A 24359-nucleotide genomic window follows, 5' to 3' on the forward strand; every position below is an offset into this window, starting at 1 on the left:
GGCCGCGGGCGGGAGTCTGTCCCAGCTGCACCTGCGGCCAGTGAGCGCCACTTCCGGACAAGGCGAAGCCTTTTGCGCCTCGTCTCCCACCGTTACCAGTTCTCTATCTTAGCCTCAGTATACACGAAGGGACTTCAGCAAGTCTGTGGGAAATTAAGTTGAGAGATAAGCTTATTTTTGGTAGAAAAAAAAGAAATTGAAATCCATGCATAGTTTTTTTCATGATACGCATTTTTCAGGAAGTTTTTGAAAACCACTTGTGTGCGTGGATTTCGCACCAAAATAGATGTATCTTTTAATGCTGTTTCCCATGAGCCTGTGAACGTACCCTTTTATAAGTAGTCCTGGGCCGGGCCCAGATCCTGGTGCACTTGGCAACACCTGTACTTTTCTAAGCTCATTGGCTTCCCCACAGTAGTTTGGAAGGAGGGGTTCAAAGCTGGAAAGGGAGATCTGACTAGGGGTCTCGGCACAGTGGACGTCATCCCCCCGGCAGATGGTCGCCAAGTGTCTGGTGTGTGCCGGGTCGGGGCAGGAAGGCAGGGACGTAACCCTGGTAGGATCAGCCAGGTGCGGGGAGCTCTGAGGAAGCAGGGGTAGAATGTTCCAGAAACAGGGCTCCCTGCGCTGGTCTGCAGGAAGTCCAGGCCGAGTTTATCCTGGGGATCGATGTCAGCCAGCCCAGTGAGGGGTGGGCAAAGAATGTTCTAGGCCTAGAGCGTTGGGTGAACTGAACAGAGTGCAGCATGACCAGGGCAGGGTGAGGGTGGAGCCTGCACAGGCCACATGATGAGCCAGGTTAGGAGCTGTCTTGGAAGCCTTTCTGCCAAGTCTGAACCTTATGCAGGTTTCCATGCTGAAGCCCTTCTCCCTTTTAAAGACATTTGTAAAAGCCACCTCCTCCAAGAAGCCCTCCCAGACAATGAAGGTCACCTCAACCATTCTTGTCTCTGGCCATTTCTTTTCTCTCTAAGACTATCTCAGCTTGCAGGCGTTTTCCTCCCGGCTATTGACTTGGGCTGCTTTTCTCACCTCTGTTGCTAGAATGTCTGAGGCACGTGGGCAGGGACCTCGTCTTCCTCACCCATCACAGCATCCCTCGCACAGTAGGAAACCCGACCGACTGCCTGTGGGAATGAGCTGTGGCCTCAGGGAGCTTGTGAAGCCTGGGGGGCGGGGTGGGAGGAGGGGGAGGCGCCCAGGGAAACCATGCCACACCTTAGCAAGTCAACGTGGCTGACCTGGGTCCCTCGGTGGCCATGCCTAGCACTGGTGCAAGGCCACACCTGTGCCCTGGGCTCACCGGGGCTCTCAACATGGCCCCACACAATTGCCCTCATGAGCGTCCGTCACCTCACAGCTGTGGCCCTCGGCTGTAAGATGAGGGGGTCAGGCGGGGTGAGGGAACCCATGGCTGTTCCCGTGTTCTGCCCCGTGGTCTGTCTGGGGATAGAGGTCAGGGTTTGGCCACATCCATCCGTTTCCTGCTGCTGACCCAGAATCCCTGAGATGGGGCATCGACAAGGAGCTGAAACGTGTTTGACTCCCGCAGGCGGGCAGTCCGAGAGCGTGGCGCTCACCCCGGCCGGGGCCTTGGTGCTCATCGGCCCACAGTGGGAGGCCGGAGGGCGAGAGCGAGTGGGAGAGCGAGCGGGGCCCAGACTCGCCTTTCTGAGCACGAATGCGTTTCTCACCAGGCCCCGCCTGGTAACACCGATGCCTTAGGGATTGCGTTTCCCGCTCGGCGACTCTGGGGACCTACTGAAACCACCTTGAGCTTTCACAGCTGTCACCAAGGAGACCCGAGGAGGGGAGCTCGGGCAGGGCGTGGGGTTGGGGTCTCCTGGCTGGGAAGACCCCCCCCCAAGGCCACGCGGTGGAAGAGCTGCAGGGCGGGGCTGGTGGACGGGGGAAGGTGCGGGCCGGGTGAGGGTCCGGAGCCCTCAGCTGACCCCTGCGTGTGTCCCCTGCAGTGACAGCCCGCACAGCGAGCCAGGCACCATCGACGAAGTTGACCATGACAACGGCACCGAGCCGCACACCAGTGACGAAGGTGAGCGAGCAGCGGTCGTGGGCCGGGTGTGTGCCGGGGGACCTCTTGTGCCGGCCCATGCCAGCCTTACCCCAGGGGCTGGGCCCCAGAGCCCCCTGCGGGGCTCCAGCGAGAACGCAGCCTCCTGCAGAGGAGCCTCGGCCTGGCACAGAGCACTGTGCACGGTGCGCCCCGCACGCGGCCCGCATGGTCGCCCTGTGTGCCCTGCGTGGCCCAGGGGCAGACCCCAGGGGCAGGGGTCCTAGCGAGGAAGCCACCTCTGCCCCTCCATCTCCTCTCCACGTGGCTCTGCATGGCACCAGGCCTGTGCTGGAGCCTGAGGCACGTGAGGAAGCGGACATGGGGCCTGGTGGAGCTGCCCGTGGTGCAGGGCGAGCAGGCCAGGCTGCAGGTGGGGCCCAGGCAGGGGCTCCCTGATGACGGAGCCCCAGAAACGAGGCGAGAGGGGGGAGGCCGCCTGTGCTCTGAGGGACCCACCGGGGTCCTCTGGCCCTCTAGATGCAGCAGGGAGAGCTGAGCTAGTCGCTGGGGCAGGTAGCCTGCGTGGAGCAGCGATCTGGCCACCGTGGGCCCAGGGCCAGCGCCTCCAGCAGGCAGCGTGCCCGTGCTGCCCGCCGGGGTGCGGGAGCGTGCTGTCAGTCCTCATCAAAGCAGCAGGAAGGAGCCCTCTCACACCCAGGTGGATCACGCCTGCCTCCATTTTCATGGGTTGCAGAATGCGTGTTTCCGCATTTTCCCGGAGGAAGGGGCCCTGACGTCGCTGGGCGCCCTGTGGCCCGAGCGTGGCGCTGCTCTCTCCCTGTGTTGCGTTTACTCTTGCTACACACCATGGCTTCACAGCGCTCGTACTTAGCTGTTGGTTTCACTGTTGGCCACCATGAGGGGCCGCAGTGAGGCTGCTGGGAGGCCGGGCGAGTAGGCTGATTTCGGTTGCTAAAGGCAGAACCCCAGCTCCCATCAGCCCTGGCACAGAAGGGAATCAGCAGCTGGCACCGAGTCTCAACAGGCTAATCCCCCACCTGCGGCACCAGCACACCAGGTTCTAGTCCCGGTCGGGGCACCGGATTCTGTCCCGGTTGCCCCTCTTCCAGGCCAGCTCTCTGCTGTGGCCTGGGAGTGCAGTGGAGGATGGCCCAAGTGCTTGGGCCCTGCACCCAATGGGTGACCAGGAGAAGCACCTGGCTCCTGCCTTTGGATCAGTGCCAGCCGCGGCGCCATTGGAGGGTGAACCAACAGCAAAAGGAAGACCTTTCTCTCTGTCTCTCTCACTGTCCACTCTCCCTGTCAAAAAAAAAAAAGGGGGGGGGGAATCAGCTCACGCGCCCGCAGATTCCGGTGTCCTGGCACAGGTGGATCCAGGAGAGCAGGCTCTGTCTTTTGTTCCACTTCCCTGCGTGCTGGCCCCATTCGCACGCTGATCTCCCTGTAAGGACGTCTCTGGCCGGTCAGGCTTTTTCCCCAGCTCCTCCTTCTCATAGCTCTGGGGAAGGTCCTGGAACGAGGCCTCACTGGCCGGCCTTGGGTCATGCACCAGGCGTGATCCAGTCTCCGTGGGTTGAGAGGAAGCTCGCGGGCCAAGCCTGGGTTGCAGATGTGGAAAAACAAAACCAGATGTGAAGTTGAGCTTTCCCAGAGTCCCGAGAGGCTGCCACCATCCTGGACCCAGCGAACTTTTGATTGGAGGGGGTGGGGGTGGGCAGGTGCTGCCTGCTGCTGCTGCACAGCCATTGGCTTAACTCCTTCCTCTTCCTCTCTTCCTCCCTCGGCCTTCCACCGCCTCCTCCGCCTCTCCCTGTGTCTTTAACAGCTCCCCTTGCTCTCGCCCTCTGTTGCTCTTCTCATTTCCGGGTGTTCTGACTTGTGTCTTTCCCTCTCCCTCTCTGCCCTGCCCTTCTTCCCCTGGGGGAAAACGCGTCTAGTGCTAGGAGCCCAGAGCTGAGAGCTGCCGGGGCAGCGGGAGGGGCAGCCGCCCACTGAGGCCCTGTGCCCTCACGCACCTTGGTCACTGCTCACCTCCCGGGGTGCTGAGGTCCCCACAGCTGCCCCCAGCTCCTCTGTCTGGCAGGTGTAAGACTGCTGTGGGCATTGAGTACCAGGAGGGCCAGAGAGAAGAGGGCTTGCTGGTCAACCAAGAAGCAGATCCCTGGGGACCAGTGCACAGAACACTGCCCTCCCCAAAGTTGGAACAGGGGCTCATGGTGTCCCAAAGCGGGCAGTCCGAGTGCTGTGTCCGGTCCCTGCTTGCTCCTTTAAGTCTTTGTAAGGCTGCCAGCTTCTGAGGATGACAGAGGCGGGGAGACGGGCGGCCACTCTGCAGGGCAGCTGCTGCCTGGCCCCTGAAGGCTCTGAGCGTCCCACACGTGTCGGCGGCCTGTGGAGAAGCAGCGCTGTTCTCTCTAGGAGGACTGACCACATCGTCTCCGTGTTACATTCAGGCGGCCCTGGCCACAGCAGCCTCAGGAGCAGTGAGCGCAGGGGCAGCCGAGGGGCCCGGGGCTCAGGGGGAGAGACCTGGAGTTGGCACACGGAGGGCGTCTGTGGCCGTGTGACCACAGCAGGCTGCATCACCTGTGGCCTCCGTTTCCTTACCTGTGAAATGGAATGACAGCCCTGAGGGAGTCCCGGCCTGGGTGGAAACGAGGTGGCATCTGCAGGGGCTTAGCTCAGTGGCTGGGACAAGATGGGTCGCAGTGAATCCCTGGCCAGTGCCTGTCCCTCCAAGGCCACATAGAGAATTTTCATGACCTAACCAGTCATTGGCAACCTCAGCCTCCTGATTTTACTTCCTGTTTCCCCTAAGACTTTCACAAGAGGATCATCACCATCTTCTTTTCTGTTGGAAAATGCCTTTCAAACGGCAGTGGTGGGCTTCGCAGGTCAGAAATGGCTTAGAAGGGGGCTCCGGGGCCTCCGAGAGTGGATCTGACTGGCGCCAGCTGGCTGTCCTGTCTCGAGCCCTCCATACTTCATGGGGTGGACTGGGAAATCCAGTGTGGGCTTGCCCCTTGGTCTCTGAGATCTGGAAGGAAACCACAGTTAGACTGGTGACCCTTGGTTGTCAGAACTAAACCAGACGAAGCGTACTAGGCTGTCGTCACGAAGCTAAATGAGGTATGAGGTCAGCAGGTGACGGGAGCACTCACACCAGTGTCAGGGGCACTCAAGGTGGGTACCCTCGCCGGCTCCCTCAAAGCCAAGCCACCGCCGGCTCTGAGGTTAACACACCGACCTTGAGGTTAACTCTGGTTCCTCTCCTCGTCGTGTGTTCTGGAACTTGTAAATGGAATAGCTCAGAAGAGCAGTCCTGGGCGCTGTCTGCTTTCACGCTGCGTGGCACATGGGATCTGTCTGTGCTGTGTGTGTTAAAGACAGGTGTTGGTGGGATAAATGGTGGTCGTCCATTGATGCATGAGTGCCTCGGTTCCCCTTCAGCCACGGCCACCCCCCGCCCCCAGTAGGAGTAAAGATCAGTGGCCAGTTTATGATGAACTGGGCAAGTGCTCCCCACCCCTCGTGAGAGGGGGTAAGCCAGCAGCACCCCCTGGCTCAGCCCGCTCCCCACGGAGGGCTGTTACACAACGTCACGAACCATGCGGTTCACCCCCAGAAGTGTGCCGTGCGCTGCTTGGCAGCATGTTCACACAGGTGGGCAGCCTTTGCAGTTTCAGAACGTGGTCATCTCACAGAGAAACCCCGGATGCTTTAGCTCGTTCCCTTGATACACGACAGCCCTGTCCCTGCGTCTGCCCCCCGCCTGAGAGCCCCTCTTCCCCTCCCCGTCGCGGTGGAGTTACCTCGTCTGGACACCTCAGAGGATCGCACAGTGTGAGGCGTTTGTGTCTGGCTGCCTTCACTTAGCGTGTTTTTAAGGTCTGTCCGTGGAATCCTTCCTCGTGGCTGCGTGGACGGATCACACTTTGTTTTTCCGTTTGTCTGCCGAGGGAGCTGTGGGTGGCTTGTGCTTCAGCTGTTGGGAACACTGCCGCCGTGAGCGTTGTGTGCAGGTGTCTGTGTAGACGTACGATGCAGTTTCTCTGGGTGCACACCAGGAGTGGCATCGCTGGGTCGTATAGTAGCTCCGCGAACCATTTTGGGGACGGCACGATTTTACATTCCTGTTAGCAGAGCCCGGCTCCGTTTCTGCACGTCCTCACCAGCTTTTGCTCTTGTCTGGCTTTTCTGCTTCCAGCGCTGAGGTGACTGTGACGGGGCAGCTCACCGAGGCTTGCATCTGCATGTCCCTGATGACTGATGACAGGGACCTGCGTTACATGTCCTTACTGGCAATTTACATACCTTTTTTGGAGAAACATCTCCTTAAACGGGTCCTTTGACCATTTGATTATCATGGAGTTGTAACAGACCTTTATCTTGGGTCTTCAAAAAGATCATGGAATTGCATATTAAAAAAAAAAAAACCACGTATGGATTTAAGAAAAATTGAACCAAAATTAATTTACCTTTTAATTTTTTTCCATGGACTTTTTGAAGTACTCTGACTCTGAACATAAATCCCTTCTCCGCTGTCTGATTCTGTGGCTTTGCCTTTGGACTTTCATGTTATGCATTTTTAATCAGAGAACTGTTTTTTGAATAAAAGACTTATTTGAAAGGTAGAGAGAGAGAGACAGACAGAGAGAGGGAGGGAGGGAGAGAGAGAGAGATCTTTATCTTCTGTCACTCCCCAAATCGCTGCAATGGCCAGAGCTGGGCCAGGCCAAAGCCAGAAGCTTCATCTGGGTCTCCCAAGGGCCCAAGCACATGGGCCATCTTCCACTGCTTTCCCAGTCCATAGCAGAGAGCTGAATCAGAAGTGGAGCAGCCAGAACTCAAACCAGCGCCCGTGTGGGATGCTGGTGCCGCAGGTGGAGGCTTAGCCCGCCCCCCTTCCTCAAGAACTTTTTAATGAATAAAGCTCAATTCATCTATTTTTTTCTTTTGTTGTTTGTTATTTTTGTTTTATATCTAAGAGTCCTTTGCCAAATCCAAGTTCATCAAGACGTGTGCCTATATTTTCTTTAAAGGGTTATATAGTTTTAGGTTTTCTGTTCAGGTTTTTTATCTGAGTTAATTTTTGTGTCTGACATAGAGTAAGGGTTCAGCCTCCTGCCTTTGCGTGTGCTTGTCCAGCTGTCACACAGCGGTTCTTTGAAAGTGATACCCTTTGCCCCACTGAATGGGCTGGGTCAGCTGCCCTGGGCGCGACTTTGGACACTCAGGTTTTGCACTGATCTAATTGCGTGCATGTCAGCTCTGCCTTGTCTTCAGTGCTGCGGCCTAGCAGTAAGCTTTGAAACTGGCAAGTGTTCAGTCCTCCAGCTTTGTTTATTCCAATGTTGTTCGACTGTTCTGGGTTCTTCTCAGTTTCAAGCGAGGTTTAGAATCGGCTTCTCAGTTCCTACACAGGAGCCGGCTGGACCCTACTGGGGCTCACCTTGAGTTTGTGGATGGACGGGGAAGGCCGCTAGCTTAGTGCTGTCCTCTGATCCGTGAGCCCAGCGCATCTCCCAGCAGCTTAGTCCCCTTTGATTTCTTCCACCAATGCTCTAAAGAGCAGGAGACTTGCACTGTACTCCTTTTGATGCCCGTGTGAACAGAATCATTTTCTTAATTTTATTTTTGGATTATTTATTACAAGTGTATGGCAATACCATTTGTTTTAGTAGACTGCTCTTGTACCTTCAACCTTGCTGAACTTGTTCATTTATTTAAACAGCTCTTGGTAAACTCCTAATGATTTCCTGTGTTCAAGATCATAATAGTTTTCCTTCTCCCTTTCCAACCTGGGTGATGTTTGTTTCTTTTTCTGGCCTAATCTCCCATGCCAGGGCCTGCAGTGCAGCGTTGGGTGGAAGTGATAGAACGTACAGCCGTGTCTTGCCCCTGATCTCACAGGGAGAGCAGTAGTTTGGTCTGAGTTACCGAATGTTGACTCACAGCTACGCGTGTTTCTCTAGGACCCTTTTTCATCACGTAAAGTGCTGGGAGCAGCGTCCCTCTTCATTTTTTAGTTCTAGTTATTTGGGTCTTCCCTGTTCTCCTTGGATTGTGTAGTTAAAGGTGTGCCAGTTTCATCGACTTCCGCAAAGAATGGGCCGTCTGCTTCATGGACGTCTGTCGCTCTTGGTCTCTAGGCATTCGTTCATGCTCTGATCTTTACCAGTTCCTTCCTCGAGCTGCTTCTGGTATGGCTTGCTGTGTTTTTCCTTGTGTTTAAGGTGGAAGTTTGGATCACTGAGCTGGGATTTTGTCCTCCGTCAGAGAGAGTCTCGGAAGCACTGCCGTAGCTGGACCCCGGCGGGTGTGTTACGTTCTTCATCTGCGTCCAGCTCCAGTATTTTCTGAATTCTCTTTCGATTGTTGCTTTTGCTCCTGGGCTGTTGGGGAACAGGAAGTTCAGTTTGCACCTGTTTTTCAGTTTCCTTGTTTTCCGCCTCCTCTTGGGGCTCGTTTTGCGGTGGAGCATCCTGGCGAACGTCCGCTGTCGCCTGTTGTCAGGGGACGTCCTGCGGCGTCTGTTGGGTCTCCCCGGCTGGTGACGTCGTGTGGCCTGCTGCTTGCTTTGTGGTCTCCTGTCTGGTTGTTACAGCCATCCGTGAACGTGACATGTTGAGGTCTCCGCCTGTTGGCTTTGACCTCTCTGTTCCTCCCTGTGTGTTGCTGTTGTACCGTCTGGTGTGGCCTGTTTCTCACCGCTCCGTCTTCCTGAGAGGTTCAGCCTTGTCTCGCGGTCTCGCCTCTCGCCCAGTCGTTCTTGGGGAGCTGTCTCTTCGCTGGCTTTTTGACCAAAGGGCCACCCCCGAGGCTTGAAGTGCCTTCTTCTTCCTCTTCCTCTTCCCCCCTCCCTTCTTCTCCTCTTTCTCCTCCTCCCCCACTGCTTCCTTTTGCTTTCTTCACATGTTCCCCGGGGCTGTGCCCATCTCACCCGTCATTACATCATTTCCCGCTGGTGCCAGAGCCCCAGGTGGCAAAGCAACCTGAGGTCGCTGTGGGAAGGGGAGAGGAGAGGGAGCCCTGTGGCCAGGCCCTGCGGCCTTCCCCGCACAGCGGATGAGAAAGGAGAGGAGGCACAGTCATGTCCCAGCCTTCCACAGCGACACGGCCCACAGACACGGAGGGCGCCTCTCCTGGAGCAGAGTGGGGTGGGCCTGGGTGGGGGCCTGGAGGTGCCGAGGAACAGAGCTGTCTCTTCTCCCGTGGGCAGATCCCTGGGGCCTGGCCGAGGTGGGGAGGGGAGTTGGAGCTCCATGGGTGACGGGCAGAGGGGAGTCCGGGGCCGAGACTGGTGAGATGGCTACATGTTGGACTCTGCGGTGAAAGCCAGGCTCCAGCACGACTTTGGTCTCCAGAGAAGCCTGGCCCAGGCCCGTGTGACAGCCTCTGAGCTGCTGCTGCCACTGCCCACTCTGCGTCCAGCGCTGCCCTGCTCTGCCAAGGCCAAGGGAGGGGCTTTGTCAGTGTGGCTCCAGCCGGGCCCCTGTGGGGCCATCCTCGAGCCCACCTTTAGCTCTGGAGTGGCCTGTGCACCTCTTGCCTGCTAGAGGGCTGGGGAGCCCTGCCTGGCACAGCTGGCCTCTTTACAAGCAGGCTGATTAGATAGCAGACACGTGGCAGTGTGTGTGTGTGTATGTGTGTGTGTCTGTGTCTGATATACGCCGTCCGTATGCAAGGGCTGTGACAGGATTCAGGTTAGCAGGTGGTACACACACTGAGAAGCCTCTGTTCCTGCTGCGTGTGGCCTGGCTCAGGGCTCAGTGCCCCACGCTGGGCTCCCATGGCCACCCCTGGACACAGCGGCTCAGCTCTGCCTTGTCGCCTCATCTTACCTGGGGCTGATGTCTCCAGCACGTGTCTCATGGGCATCCAGTGAGCTGACAGAGGGGCAGCACTCAGCATGTGGTGAAGCTGGAATTCATTCATGCAAGCAGCGAGTACGCGCGGGACGGCAGCCGGGCCCACTGTGGTCCTGCACCTCCTGTGCCAGTGGTCTCCACGCTGTAGCAGAAGGCCTGGCAGTGAATGGATTTGAAACGATGTGTGTATAAATGTGTTCACGCACGTGACACACACACGTGCACCTGTTCACATAGACTCTCAGGTTGGAAGAAGTGCTGAGAAGACAAACAGAGCAAGGGCAGGCATTAAGAAGTGATTGGCATGTGGGAGTCTCGTGGCTGGGTGTGGCCACGGGCCTTTGTGAGGGCAGTGCCACGTGAGCACAGACCTGATGGTTGGTCCACATTTGTTAGACGTGAGTGAGCGTAGAGACAGGGGAGAAGAGCTTCCTGGTGGGCGGCAGGGGCAAGTTCAAAGGCCCCGGTGTAGGATTTAGGGGACAGGGATGCGTGTGCTCCCACGTCTTTCACTGTCACCTTGTGTGTTTAAACTGCCGCAGGAGCAGAGGTGAGGGAATCGTGCAGAAGGCTTGTGAGGGGCTGCAGACTGAGCGGGGAGCGGGCGGGGCGGGGGGGGGGACGAGCCTCAGCATATCCCGAGCACCAGGGGTCTGCGCGAGACAAGGGGACGCCTTGGGGAGGTGGGAAGCCAGGGCGTCTCACCACCTGAGCCCTGGCTGGCAGACGCCCCGTGGCTGTCACGGGGCAAGGCAGGTATTATTAATGTCGTGTCCACTTAGCAAGGGGGAGACGGAGGCCGAGAAAGGAGAGCGAAGTTGCCCAAGTCACACAGCTGGAAAGTGATGGAAGCCAGATGTTCTGACCTGACCTGTGTGGTAAATAAGTGGGTGGAAGATGGAAGGGTGGGCGGGATTTCCTTTTTTATAGGTGACTAGTATCCTGTTACATGTGCACATATGTTATAGACTCACACACACACGTATACTCCTTGGCTGAGTCCATGCTTGGCTCTTGTGAACAGTGCTGCTGTGAACATGGTGGGGCAGGTATCTCTGATACACTGTGCCCTTGTCTTTTGGGTACGTACCCATGGTGGGCCTGCTGGATCATATGGCAAGTCTATTTTTATTTTTAAAGAACTCTCCATAGTGTTTGTCTGCAGTGGCTGCACTAATTTACATTCCCACCAACAGTGTGTATGTCTTCCCCTGGCCTTTGGGTCATAGCCATTCTCACAGGGTGAGGTGCTATCATTGTGGTTTTGATTTGCATCTCCCTGATGGCTAGCGATGTTGAGCATTATTTTTCATGTATTTGCTGACCATTTCTTCTTTAGGGAACCATCGATGTCCTTTACCCATTTCTTAATTGGATTGCTTGGGTTTTTTAGTCACTGAATGTTTTGAGTTGTGGCTGTATTCTGGATGTTGATCTTTTGTATAAGAGGTTCGTGAATGTCCTTCCGCGTTCTGCTGGACGTCTCCTCACTCTGTGGCTGCCTTCCTCTGTTGTGCAGAGCCTCTGAGTTTGATGTCGTGTCATTTGTCCCAGTTTGCTTTTGTTGTCTGTGCTTCGGGGTGTTATCCAGGGAGTCATCCTCTACGCCAGTGTCGTGAAGTGATTCCCCTACGTTTTCTTCTAGCAGTTTCATAATCTCAGGTCTTAAATTTAGGTCTTGGATCCATCTTGACTTGATTTTTGTATCTGGTGGGAGGTGGGGCTCTAACTTCATTTTTATACATTATATATATATATATATACACACACACACACACACACACACACATATATATGTATATACCAAGTTTGGCAGCACCATTTATTGAGAAGGGTAAAATAATTTTAGAGAAGAAAAATAGAAATAGGACTTGTGTTAAGGGTTAAAAGAAAAACAGTTCTCAGGAGTTTGTCTTAATAAGTTGTCTTAATAAAGAAGCGGAGAACAGGAGGGTGGCGGGAGATAAGGATCCACCAAGTTTGGGGCGTGGCTGAGCCCTCAGTCCTGGATCCTGAGCCACCCGCCCTCCCCGGCAGCGGGGGCTGGAGGAGGTGCCTGAGCTGCCCCCGACACCCTGCTCTCCTTGCAGAAGTGGAGCAGATCGAGGCCATCGCCAAGTTCGACTACGTGGGCCGGTCCCCGCGGGAGCTGTCCTTCAAGAAGGGGGCCTCCCTGCTGCTGTACCACCGCGCGTCCGAGGACTGGTGGGAGGGCCGGCACAACGGTGTGGACGGCCTCATCCCGCACCAGTACATCGTGGTGCAGGACATGTGAGTGGTGGCGGGACCCTCTGGGGGGGGGGGCAGTGACTCCACCCTCCTCCGTCTTCCCTGGGGCCAGCGCCCCCACCCAGTGGCCGCCAGTCTCTGCTCCAGAAGTGTGCTCTCAGGATGGGCAGGAACAGAGGAAACCATGTTTCACAATAATGAGGATATTAAAAATAATTTTAGGGCTTAAGAAAAGCCCCCGCGTGCCAGCAGCACGGCCACGGAAACTCTGCACTCTGAGCGCCACTGCCGGCTCCTGTGCTCGGGTACCCCGTGCCGCTCAGGGAAGCTGGTCTGTCCCGGGAGCAGCCATGGGACTCACTCACAAGGAAAGGGACCCAAAGCCCGCATCATCACGGGAGGGAGGCATTGGGGGAAGGCCCTCCCTGTTCCAGGCCACTGGAGGCAGGGATAGAGCCGCAGGCAAGGTGAGGGCCAAGCCACAGGGGGCTGCGGCCACACCTTGCCAAGATAAAACCACTTGTCCCACACTGCCCAGCGTGCGGACTCCTCCGCACCCTTTCAGACACACCTTTTGGCATTTAGCGGCCCCTGGAGCCGCCTGAGAGAGGGGGAGAGAGGGGGAGGGGGGGGGAGGGAGGAGGAGAAGCAGGAGAAGCAGGTGGGTGCACTGTGCTGGGGCAGAGAAAGGGAGCTGCTGGAGGAGCTGACTCCAGAAGGGAGCCCTGTGGGGAGGGTGGGGGAGGTGAGTGCTGACTCCGCCCCTCAGGCAGGTGTCAGGGAGCTCTGCGTGTCCTGGCCTCTCTGGAGCAGGCACCCCCGGTTCACATCTGTCTTCTCCCCAGGGACGACGCCTTCTCCGACAGCCTGAGCCAGAAGGCGGACAGCGAGGCGAGCAGCGGGCCCCTGCTGGACGACAAGGCTTCCTCCAAGAACGACCTGCAGTCCCCCACAGAGCACATCTCGGACTATGGCTTTGGAGGGGTGATGGGCCGGTAGGAGACGCGGGCACACCTGCCCCTGCTAGCGCCGTGCCTGGCCCCGTGAGGTTTGGGAGAAGCAGGAACACTGGGAGGCGGAAAGAAGCTATTAGTGCCCGGTGTTGGGCAGAAAATGGCCCGAGAAAGCCAGGACTAAAGCCACCAGGTGTGGGGTGAAGAAGGGGGCTAAGACATCAGCTCGAACTCCGAGCTTTTCATTTCTAGTAGTAACCAGGACAGAGAGCGAGGCAGGGTGGGGCGGAGTGAGAGAGAGGGAGAGCGAGCGAGACAGACTTGTCTCAGGTCTCTGGGGGCAGACCTGAGCGGTTTTATTGAAGAGTCGAAGGCTGATCTGCCATGTGGTGGGGTAGGTTGACTCTCGACTCCACCTGCCTGGCCAGGGCCGACGGCCAGACGGCCAGTGGACCCCTGCTTTCCACAAGGCAGGGAGCATATCCTCCGACGGCGTGGCGCAAGCAAGCTGAGTCGGGGCCGAGCGGAGAGGGGTGGACAGCTGCCCTCTGCTCATCTCACTGGGCTCTCAGGGTGTCACATGCAGCAGTCTGCATGGGAGCCCAAGGCCCTCCTGGGTGTGGTCCAGCGCAGGTCCCAGGGCCCCCCTCCGCACCTTTTATTCAGCTCAGGACTGGGAGGGGCGGGAAGTGGGAGGGGCAGTGGGCAGATGCCACAAACGTCCTGGTCCCTTGACTCCCGGGAGGGCCCGGCCTTCTGTTCTCCTCCTCTCCCTCTCCCTGCCTCTCCTGCTTGCTCCTGGTCTCCCTCTCTGCCGCTGTGCTTTGGGCCTGTGGAGCCCCACAGGCCTGCTTAGCTTGGCTCACGGCACTGCTGCACACACGGCGCTCTGCCCGGCCCTCTCCCACGGCCAGCCTCCCCCCTCGCCAGGGCCAGAGTGTGCAACCCAGCAGAATCTCCCCAGCGCAGAACCTGTTGCCTTCAAGGTGCTGTCAAAACTGGGTGAGAGATACTGTGCCCCTTTAACAGATTAACACAGTGCATCTGAAAGAGAACGGAGGGACGCCTGTGGCAGACACAGGTGTGAATTCACCCTCCCGGTCCCCACTGCAGCCCCTTGGGCCTGTCTGAGATGGGACACAGGGCAGTCCCGTGAGGCCGTGTTTGCTCTTGAATCGCAGGTTTTCTTGAATGGCAAGATCTGGAAAAGCCCCCTCAAAGTAGCCTTTGTCTGGGGAGCTTGTGCAGGAGTGACGACGCTGGGCTGTGTCCAGTTTGCAGGGGGCTCTCTGTGTTTGCAGGGGTCCGGGGTGCTGCCTCAGTGCCTCGGGCCTGTTAGGAGCCAGGTGGGAGTCCCACGGGCCTGGAGCTGTCCGTGGAGGAGAATCCCTCTGCAATGCACGCCCCGCCCTAAGCAGCCTGGCAGCTGCGGGCTCCGGGCCCCCTGCGGCTGCATTGCACCAGAGCAGACGGTGGGCCTGGCTGTGTGACTCCCCTCTGCCCACCCCTAGCCTGGCGTGTAGTACGTAGATGGGGCTGGAGGACCTCTCTGAGACGGGCCAGGGCTGACCTCTGCCCCACACCCCCCACCCCCTGGCTCCTTTGCAGAGTGCGGTTGCGATCCGATGGAGCGGCCATCCCCAGGCGCCGAAGCGGGGGTGACACGCACAGCCCGCCCCGCGGCCTGGGCCCCAGCCTAGACACGCCGCCCCGGGCCGCTGCCTGCCCCAGCAGCCCCCACAAAATCCCCCTCCCCCGGGGGAGGATCGAGAGCCCCGAGAAGCGGAGGATGGCGACATTCGGGAGCGCCGGCAGCATCAACTTCCCCGACAAGAAGGCGCTGTCCGAAGCGCACTCCATGAGGTCGACCTGCGGCTCTACCAGGCACAGCAGCCTAGGGGACCACAAGTCCCTGGAGGCCGAGGCCCTGGCCGAAGTAAGGGCCAGCCAGGGACCCCCAACTAGGGGCAGGGGTGGGAGCCTGCCGAGTGGGAGGGGGGAGGGGGTGGCGCCTGGCGTTGTTCCCGCAGAAGGCCAAGAGTGAGCTGCCGTCCCCTCCTTGCTGCTGGGGCACGGCCACTGGCTGGGGTTTCCGTCTGGCCCAGCACCCCCAGCTGGCGCTGGAGAGGGGGTTGGCCAGATTATGGGGAGCAGGTGAAGGCAGGTCCCAGCACAGGATAAGATGATCAGACTTCATTCATTCATTCAGTCATCCGCGTGTCCATCTGTCCCCTTGGTCACCCATTCACTCATTTGCTCATTTAGCGACGGTTACTGGCCGAGCATCTCCTAGGTACTGAGAGGAGGGTGGGCACCCAGAACAGACTCTGGCCCTGCCCTCAGAGCTCACGGTCAGGAGAAGAGAAAGCAGCCAACAAGCACACTCGGGCCAGGCACCTGCAAGGAGGGCATTGTTTCTGAGGACGTAAGGGGTAGAAGGAGACTTTCCTGGGCAGGGTGAGGCCCCAGTGGGACCTGCAGGACCAAACTGCTGAGGCTTCCAAAGTACTAAGCGAGGGCTGGCACCATGGCTCACTAGGCTAATCCTCCACCTGTGGCGCCGGCACCCCGGGTTCTAGTCCCGGTTGGGGCGCCGGATTCTGTCCCGGTCGCCCCTCTTCCAGGCCAGATCTCTGCTGTGGCCAGGGAGTGCAGTGGAGGATGGCCCAAGTGCTTGGGCCCTGCACCCCATGGGAGACCAGGAGGAGCACCTGGCTTCTGCAGCCATTTGGGGGGTGAACCAATGGAAGGAAGACCTTTCTCTCTGTCTCTCTGCGAAAAAAAAAAAAAAGTACTGAGAGGGTTTTTTCTTTTCTTTTTCAATCTAGATGAGAAATCTTTATGATTTTTATATTTGCTGAACTATGACTTATTTAACAGTTGGAATAACTGATTTCATGTGTTTTTGATCTCCCATGATATGAGAATATTTTAAGTCGTGTATAGAAATGTGTGTTATGGAAAATGGTGCATGAATTTCTAAACTCTTTTGGCACCCAAAAATGAACACTTTTTTTAAAGGTCTATTTTATTTGAAAGGCAGAGTTAGAAAGAGAGAGGGAGAAAAAATTGATTTGCCACCCACTGGTTCACTCCCCAAATGGCTACAACAGCCAGGGCTGAATCAGGCCAAAGCCAGGAGCCAGAACTTCTTTCGGGTCTCCCACGTGGATACAGGGGCCCAAGCACTTGGGCCGTCTCCTACTGCTCTCCCAGGCACATTATTAGGGAGCTGGATCAGAAGTGGAGCAGCCAGGACTCAAACCGCACTCATAGGATGTCTATGTTGTAGGCAGAGGCTTAATCCCCTGTGCCATAACTGCAGCTTCAACATCTTTTACTTATTTTTTTAATTTTATTTATTTATTTGAGAGGTAGAGTTATAGACAGTGAGAGGGAGAGACAGAGAGAAAGGTCTTCTACCTGCTGGTTCACTCCCCAGATGGCCGTCACAGCTGGAGCTGAGCTGATCTGAAGCCAGGAGCCAGGTGCTTCTTCTTGGTCTCCCATGTGGGTGCAGGGGCCCAAGGACTTGGACCTCCTCCTCCTCCTCCTCCTCCTCCTCCTCCCCCCCCTCCCCCTCTCCCTCCCCCTCCCCCTCCCCCTCCTTCTTTTTCTTCTTTTTTTTTTTTTTTGACAGGCAGAGTTAGAGACAGAGAGAAAGGTCTTCCTTTTTCTGTTGGTTCACCCACTGAATGGCCGCTACAGCCGGCGCTGTGCCGATCCGAAGCCAGAAGCCAGGTGCTTCCTCCTGGTCTCCCATGCGGGTGCAGGGCCCAAGCACTTGGGCCATCCTCCACTGCCTTCGTGGGCCACAGCAGAGAGCTGGCCTGGAAGAGGAGCAACTGGGACAGAATCTGGCACCCCCACCGGGACTAGAACCCGGGGTGCCTAGAACCCGGGGTGCCTAGAACCCAGGGTGCTGGCACAGCAGGCGGAGGATTAGCCAAGTGAGCCACGGCACCAGCCTGGGCCATCTTCTACTGCTTTCCCATGCCACAGCAGAGAGCTGGATTGGAAGAGGAGCAGCCGGGACTAGAACCGGCTCCCAGATGGGATGCCGGCGCCATAGGTCGAGGATTGACGTAGTGTGCCACGGTGCTGGCCCCTCCAACATGTTTAAATTCCATTTTTTCTAGCAGCTTTTGAAAGTACCCTCATATTTCTAGAAGATTCCATTTTTTCCCCTCTCTGGAATTGGAGCCCGTTCTGCATTGGTGTGGCTCCTGCAGGGCAGGCAAGCGACCTGGTGGTCCCCCATCTTCACAGGCCATCCCCTAGAGCAAAGTGGCCCCGGCATCCACTGTCTTGTGGACACCCCACTGATCTAGAAGGTTCTTCAGTCACACCGGGTGGGCCGCCTGGGAGCTGGCCCAGAGCCCCTGACCCTGACCCGAATGAGCAAATGCAGTCTGGAGCTGTTTGTAAGGCAGGCTGGGTCCCCGGATGTCAGCGGAAATGTGCCTCCTGTGCAGTGAGGTGTGGGGGTGGTGGGCCACAAGTCTTTCTCCAACTTTGAAGTGTGCCCACGTGTGTCTTGAGTCTCCAGGGAAAAGGTCAGGGCCCAGGCCACCTCCCCGACCTCTGACCTTTACTTGTAAAGCGGCCCCAGGGACACGCAGAGGACATCCGTGTGCGTGCCCGGTGCCAGGGCGTTGGCACACCCGCTAGTCCTGCAGCTGTGGTACCAGCAGGCCCTTCCCCCCGGGGCAAAGAGGAGCATGGGGCAAACAGGTGTCTGTGCCTGGAAGGCTGTGGGCGGCCCGCAGCCTGCTCAGGGGGCTCCGAGCTGCAGAGGGGGTGCGGCCTGGAGAATCCGAAGGGGTAGATGGAGTTCCCTGACATTCTCTCGCCCTCACATGTCCTTTAAGGTTTAGATTTTAACCCTGTTACAGTGGCTCTGCAGGGAGCTGCAACCCTGCCTCCCACCACGGGAAGTGGTTGCCCGCTCGCCCCGCCTCTGTCCCCGGCGTCCCCTGCGGTTTGTGGTGGTCACCTCCCAGACTAATGCAAGGCTGCAGCCTAAACAGCTTGGCTCCTCCTCCTCTGAGCTTTCTGTCTTTCTGGCTCCTCCTTGGCCAGGGTGGAGGGGCAGCACCAGGGGATTGTGTTCCCACAGAGAGGGTGGTGCCAGGCCACTCATGGAAAGCGGGATGGGGACAGGACCCCCACCGTCACCTCCGCCTTCCTGCAGAACACCCCCTCCCACACAGCTAACCCTTTTCTCCAAGTCGCTGTTGTTCTGGGACAAGGGAGAAGCGTCAGCCGTTAGCCAGGCCTCGCCAGCCACCAAGCCAGAGAGGATGGGCTGGGACCCTGCTCCTGGCCAGACTGCAGCCCTTTGGTGAGGTGTGGCAGGCCGGAGGCTTCTGCGACAGGGGAGGAGAGAACATCCGAGGCAGAGGTCTGGAAGGGAGCCGCCCGGGTGCAGGCCGCAGCCTCTTGGGTCTCCGCTGACTCATGGTTCGGTCGGTGTCGGCAGGAGAGCAGGGCGGTGTTTCAGGCAGTAGGTCAGCCCACCCGCTGCCAGCCTGTCTGTGGGAGGCCCCAGAGTCGTCGTGGGACCCACGGAGCTTGGAAACCTGACAGTTTACGAGGCTTCATCATGTCCATGTTTGCATTCCATCCTCAGGATCAGCCTGAGGGCTGTTCACAGAGGGCAGAGTGCACTGCGGGGGACTGGCTGGCTGGAGCCACGTGGCCAGCAAGTGGCTGCGGGGTCTGGGCCCTTCGCCGCGTCCCTGGCCTGCTGTGGTGTTGTTTGCAGCCCCAGTGCCGCTCCAGCTGGGATGCGGAACCCCAGGTGGGCCTGGCTGAACCTGGGAGCCAGGGACACAGTCCGCGTCTCCCATGTCGATGGCAGGGGCTCAGCTGCTTGAGCCTCTCGGGGTGCGTGTTAGCAGGAGCTGGAATAGGAAGTGGAGTAGCTGGGACTCGAGCCCGGCAGTCCAGTATGAGATCCAGGCACCTCGCGTGGCAGCTCAGCAGCTGCCCCAGTGCCTGACCCTTCATTTTAAAAAATTGCAGCTGCTGGTACTACGCAAACTCTTCCAAAAATTCACAAAAATGCATATTATGTGTGGATTTGGAAAAAAAGTTTGGCACCAGCATTTCATTTTAATCACTTTTTTTTTTTTGCATAAACTTTTTCAAGTATTCTCAGAGCTCTGCCATTCTAGGATGGACAGTGTGAATGTTCTGATCTATGCATGAGCTCGGGTCATCTTTCTGTGGGAAAGGGTTTTTTAAAAAATGACCATTAGAGGCAGACACGGTGGAGCCAGACCGGGCTCAGACTCGGGCTGTGCCGCTACTCGGGCCAAGTACTTCACCGATCTGAGCCGAGTGTCCTCGCCTGGGAAGGGAGGTGAGGGTGGTTCCTGCCCCTCCCATGAGCGGGTTGAGAGAGTTGTAGTGGAGAGGGTTTGGCCCAGGGCCCGGTGCTGCTGTCACTTTTGCCGTGTGTCGGAGTCTCTCCACGTGCCAGGTAAGCTGTTTGCAGGGTCACACCCCTTCAGATGCTCACGAACCCCACAAGGGCCAGGCTAGCCATCTGAGGCTCAGAGAGGTGAGGGTGCCCACCCAAGGTCACACAGCCAGTAAGAGGCAGAGGCAGGATTTGAACCTGTGGCCCTCTGACTCCGGCTCCTGCCCATTGGCCAGGTCACCTGACCTGCCTGTGTGAGTCGGTTCCCATGCATGGAGCGTGCCCACCTTTAGGCTCCCACCTGGGTACAGGAGGCCCTGGGGAGTGCACCCAAGCCCTGATGGCCTTGGGGGAGGCTTGGCCTGCAGACTCCCGCTGACCAGCGCACGCTCTGCCCCCAGGACATCGAGAAGACCATGAGCACGGCTCTGCACGAGCTGCGGGAGCTGGAACGGCAGAACACGGTCAAGCAGGCGCCGGACGTGGTGCTGGACACCCTGGAGCCCCTGAAGAACCCGCCGGGCCCCATCAGCTCGGAGCCGGCCAGCCCGCTGCACACCATCGTCATCCGCGACCCCGACGCCGCCACGCGCCGCAGCAGCAGCTCCTCCGCCGAGATGATGACCACCTTCAAGCCGGCCCTGTCCGCGCGCCTGGCCGGCGCCCAGCTGCGCCCGCCGCCCATGCGGCCCGTGCGGCCCGCGGTGCAGCCCCGCTCCAGCAGCAGCAGCAGCTCGGGCGTGAGCAGCCCGGCCGTGACGCCCACCGAGAAGATGTTCCCCAACAGCTCGGCGGACAAGTCCGGCACCATGTGACCCGCGGGGGCGGGGGAGGGGCCGTGGCCGGCACGGCCCCCGGGCTCCCACTCGCTCCCCAGCAAGGCTGGCCCGTGGGAGGTCTGCCGGAGTGGAGGCCCAGCGGCGACTGCAGGCTCCGCCCAGCCGTGGGCGCCCGTGTCCCGTGAGCAGACACCCCGAGGAGTGCGGGGGTGGGGCGGGGGGCAGGATGGAGGAGGCACATGCTCCCGGCTTCTGTGCGTGTTGTCACTGGAAACCCAACCCCGACGTTCTGCATCCGTGAGTGTGTGCGCGTGCGCGTGAGGCCGGATGGATGCGTGCAGGTGTGTGTACATATATATATTTATGCATCTGTATACAAATACTAGGTCAGGACACACACATACTATAAGTGTATATAGTCTCTCCTTTTTCTTTTTATGATAAACTTAGAGTTACCTCAGACCCATGCCACCAGACATCTCCGGCTGAGTTACTGGGTGGGACCCCACAGTAACTGCGGACGAAGCAATATACCACCAAGCTGCAGAGCGCCCACGCGGCTCCCCCGCTCTGCAGACCGTGGCCTTCCAGGGCAGCCGGGCCCCCGACGGCTCCCAGAGGCGGGGACCCTTCCCAGGAAGCCCCTCCGCCCACCCCAGAGACCCCGCCCCGGGGCCGGCGGTGCCTGCGAAGGCACGGGAGGAGACCCCCGAGCGCAGGTCCCTGTCTGTAGGTGGGAGCGGGGGACGGCAGGGGCCCAGGCCGCATCGTAGCGCGTGGCTGGGAAAAAGGTCCTTCGGACCCTAGCGATGCTGTAGGAACAAACCTGCGTTCGCCGTAGAGATTGGACTTACACCGCTTTGAAAATACTTGATTTTTTTTTCTTTTCCTCGTCCTACTAACGATACCGTGTCCAATTTGGAGCTCGGGCGGCAAGGAGGCTTTGTGCCACGTCGCTCTCGTGGGCGGTGCCCTGCGTGGGCCCCTGCGGGTCTGGTTCAGCGCTGGGGGTTGGGGGGCTCCTGAGCGCCCTCTGCAGGCCGGCGGAGTTTATGCAGGGACAATGGCTTCGGTCTCTCCCTCCCTCCTCTGCTTCACCTGCTGGCCCCGGAGCGCCTAGCGTAGCGGGAAGTAGGACGATGGGACCAGGCTGCGCGATTCCATGTTACCTTCTCTCCATCTCTCCACACCCCGGGGCTGGGCTGGTTTGGGGTAACAGAACGCAGGCACCGCTGACCGCTTTCACTGAGCCCCTCACGCCAGACCCAGGGTCCCCTCCCTGTCCTTCCCAGCTCCTGCGCTCTCGCGTGTGCTCGTCTCAGCCTCTGTCACCGTGTGGCTGCAGGGGGCCAAGCCTCGTGGGAACCGTGCGCGGGCCGTGCAGCCTGGCTCGCGCCGGCAGCCTCAGTGAGCTGAGCCTTTTGCATCCCAAACCACCAGCCCTTTCTTTCGGAAACCTCCTGATGGCTTGTGAGAAGTGGGTGGCGAAATTCCCGCACCCGATTAGCATGGGCGGAGGCGCCGAACTCCCCGTCTTTAGCAGCTGCACCCTTGGCTCGCCCTGGTCCTCCGTGAGGGAGGCACCTGGTGAGAACACCTGGACGGGCAGGAGCGGTTGGCTGCTACGCCCTGTGTGAGGCTCTGCCCTGGGGGCCACACCGTATGAAGGCAGCGTCAGGAAGGGGCACAGTGACAGAGGTGACCCCCCGTTGTCCTGTCTGCAGGTGCTACCCCTTCTTGTGTGGCTCCTGGGTATAAAAGGCCTTCTGCTTGTGAGCACATAGGATGTCCCCACGTTACAGCCAGGGCTGTGCTGTACCTGCCTAAGAGGTGACAGGGGACAGGGAGTGGGGGCCGTGCCATGCAGGATGCGAGACTTCTCGCTTCCGTCCCAGGGAGACACCCAGCCCCAAAATCCAGGAGTCCACCACCACTGCCGAGAGCGCCACGGCGGGCTGTGTGTTGCCGGCATCCACGCTGCCAGTCAGACCGTTGGGTCTTCCTTACTGAAGCTGGGCCTGCCCCTTCCGGAATCCCCTGGAGTAGAGCCTCTCCTGATTTCTTTAAGTGCTCATTTTCCCCCGCTGGGAAGTGGCGGATGAGCTGATCTTTAGGGAAGAACACACACACACACACACACAGGGCAGGTGTGTCCCCACTCTTTCAGCCCCCAATCTGAGCCTCGATGCAAAACCAAGTAGAAAATACCGCCCCACCTCCCCCCTGCCACTGTGCACACCTGTGCCACCGACCTCGTCCCTCCCCCCTCATCGCTCACGAGCACTGGCACTCTTCCCGGCTCCTGCCTGTTCTAGTCCACTATATATTGCTGTATTTGCTTCAACGCTGGAAAGTAACTGTTACAATGTGAAACTGTAATTTTTACCAAGGCTACAATGAAATTATAGCCAATGCCACTCACCAAATCTTCGCACCTAGTAGATAGATCAGTGTAAAAACAAATACCAGAAACCTACCTGTACAGTGCGTGTGGGGGAATGTAGTGACCTAGTTCGTAGTCCTCAGTATAACCAGTTGTAAAGCGGAAGTGGTGTTACCTGCCTGTTCATCACCATTTCTGAAAGCCGCGCCGATCAGTTCGCTGAAAACGGGCATTTTTTTTTCTTTTTCTTAATTTGGCTTCATGGAATGATTTGATTTTCCGTAACCTTTGACCCCGAGATCACAACTTCCGTCTTTAGGTACAGCCAACGGTCAGTCCCTCTTAGGAATGGACCAGCGAGACGTCCATTGACAGCCGACCAAAGGCGATGAGTTCCTGGTCCGGTGTCCCAGGCCCGGGGCAGCTGTCTTGGATAAAACCGAGAACAAACGCCGTGCTTCGGCCCCGTCTCCACGCCCGCCCGCCCTTCGAGCCCTTCTCTTAGCGAGCTGCTCTGAGCGGTGGGATTTGCACCTTTCACGTTTTCAGTGCTAACGATTTCTCACCTTGAAGCGCCTTCTGAACCCGCGCAGAGCGCACAGCCGCACAGCCGGAGGGGACCGCGGGTCTGTGCGGAGACGTGGGCGCCTCTTCCTCTGGAGTCAGGGGGCCAGGGCCCAGGAGGACAGGCATCCCCACGGGCCGAGGGGCTCCCGCTCGATGGAGATATCCCAGCGGGAAGAGAGCCCGGGAGACGGAGCCAGCGGCTCGGAGATCTGCCTTACAAACTCTTCCAGCTGCTTTGCGGTGCGCAGAGGGCAGCGGCGTGGCCGGGGGCCTCTCTGGGGGTCGCGAAGGCAGGGGCATCCTCGGGACTTGGCCCTCCCTGGCGCTCAGCGCGGGCACGCGGCCAGTGGAAGACCCCGGGGAGTGATGTCACGAGTCTTCCTCGGTCTCCGTGCTCCCGTCTTCGCACGCGTCCAGCAGGTGGCACGCTGGAGCGGATGCGTTCCTCTGCAGAGAACCCGGCCGAGCTCTGGCGGGTGGCAGCCGCTGTGCAGGGCCACGCGGGGCTGGAAGGGCCGCGGGCGGGCGGGAAGGGGCGGGCCGGGTTGCTGATCGGCAGAGCTGACGCTCAGGCTCCCTGTCCACTCCTCCCGCTCTCCGGGCTCGCCTCTCTCCCAAGCAGAGAATTCCCCACAGACCCAGAGCTGCCGGGAGAGCGGCGAGGGGGCTTGGTGCCTCTCAGCGCGGTCCCAGCCTCTGGGGGTGGCCCGATGGCCGTCCTGCCCCTGGCCCACACCTCTTCCTGTGTGACCTGCCCCGGCAGGCTAGCAAAGCTGCTCCGGGAGCAGGACAGCCCGAGCGCCCTCGGCCCGCCTCGGCCGCGATGGCCCCTGGGCTGGGCAGTGTGCCTGTTTACATGGTCTGGCGCTAGGTTTGGTTCTGGTTGCTTCCGAGTGGCTGGTCTGCTGTGTTTCCTTCCTCCCCCAACCGAGACCACCCTAGGAAATGGCCGGTTGCCTGTCCCCACGTGACGATCCGTCTATTGTTTCTCTACTCTGAGACCTGACGCCCGTCCCGTAGCGTGTCTGACTGGACCCTCTGTGTGTATTCTGATGGTGCCTGCTGGTTTGACGTGGAGCTATCCTGTGAAATAAAACAGCTTAACTTTTCTCAAA

General features: G+C 58.6%; 1 protein-coding gene across 5 annotated transcripts in view; it reads left to right on the forward strand.

The window, feature by feature from the left end:
* Positions 1-24359, forward strand: part of SRGAP3 (SLIT-ROBO Rho GTPase activating protein 3) — a 247013-nt gene extending 222654 nt beyond the window's left edge. For all 5 annotated transcript variants that reach the window (XM_070051214.2, XM_070051215.2, XM_070051218.2 and 2 more), the window contains 5 exons: positions 1974-2053; positions 11997-12177; positions 12981-13130; positions 14697-15024; positions 19917-24359. In XM_070051214.2, coding sequence (XP_069907315.2) covers positions 1974-2053; positions 11997-12177; positions 12981-13130; positions 14697-15024; positions 19917-20330 — 1153 coding nt within the window. In that variant the 3' untranslated portion in view covers positions 20331-24359. The remainder of the gene's footprint in view (positions 1-1973; positions 2054-11996; positions 12178-12980; positions 13131-14696; positions 15025-19916) is intronic.

The sequence above is a fragment of the Oryctolagus cuniculus genome, chromosome 10 (assembly GCF_051225735.1).
Source record: "Oryctolagus cuniculus isolate XC-2025 breed Fujian yellow rabbit chromosome 10, ASM5122573v1, whole genome shotgun sequence".
NCBI classification, from domain to species: Eukaryota; Metazoa; Chordata; class Mammalia; order Lagomorpha; family Leporidae; genus Oryctolagus; species Oryctolagus cuniculus.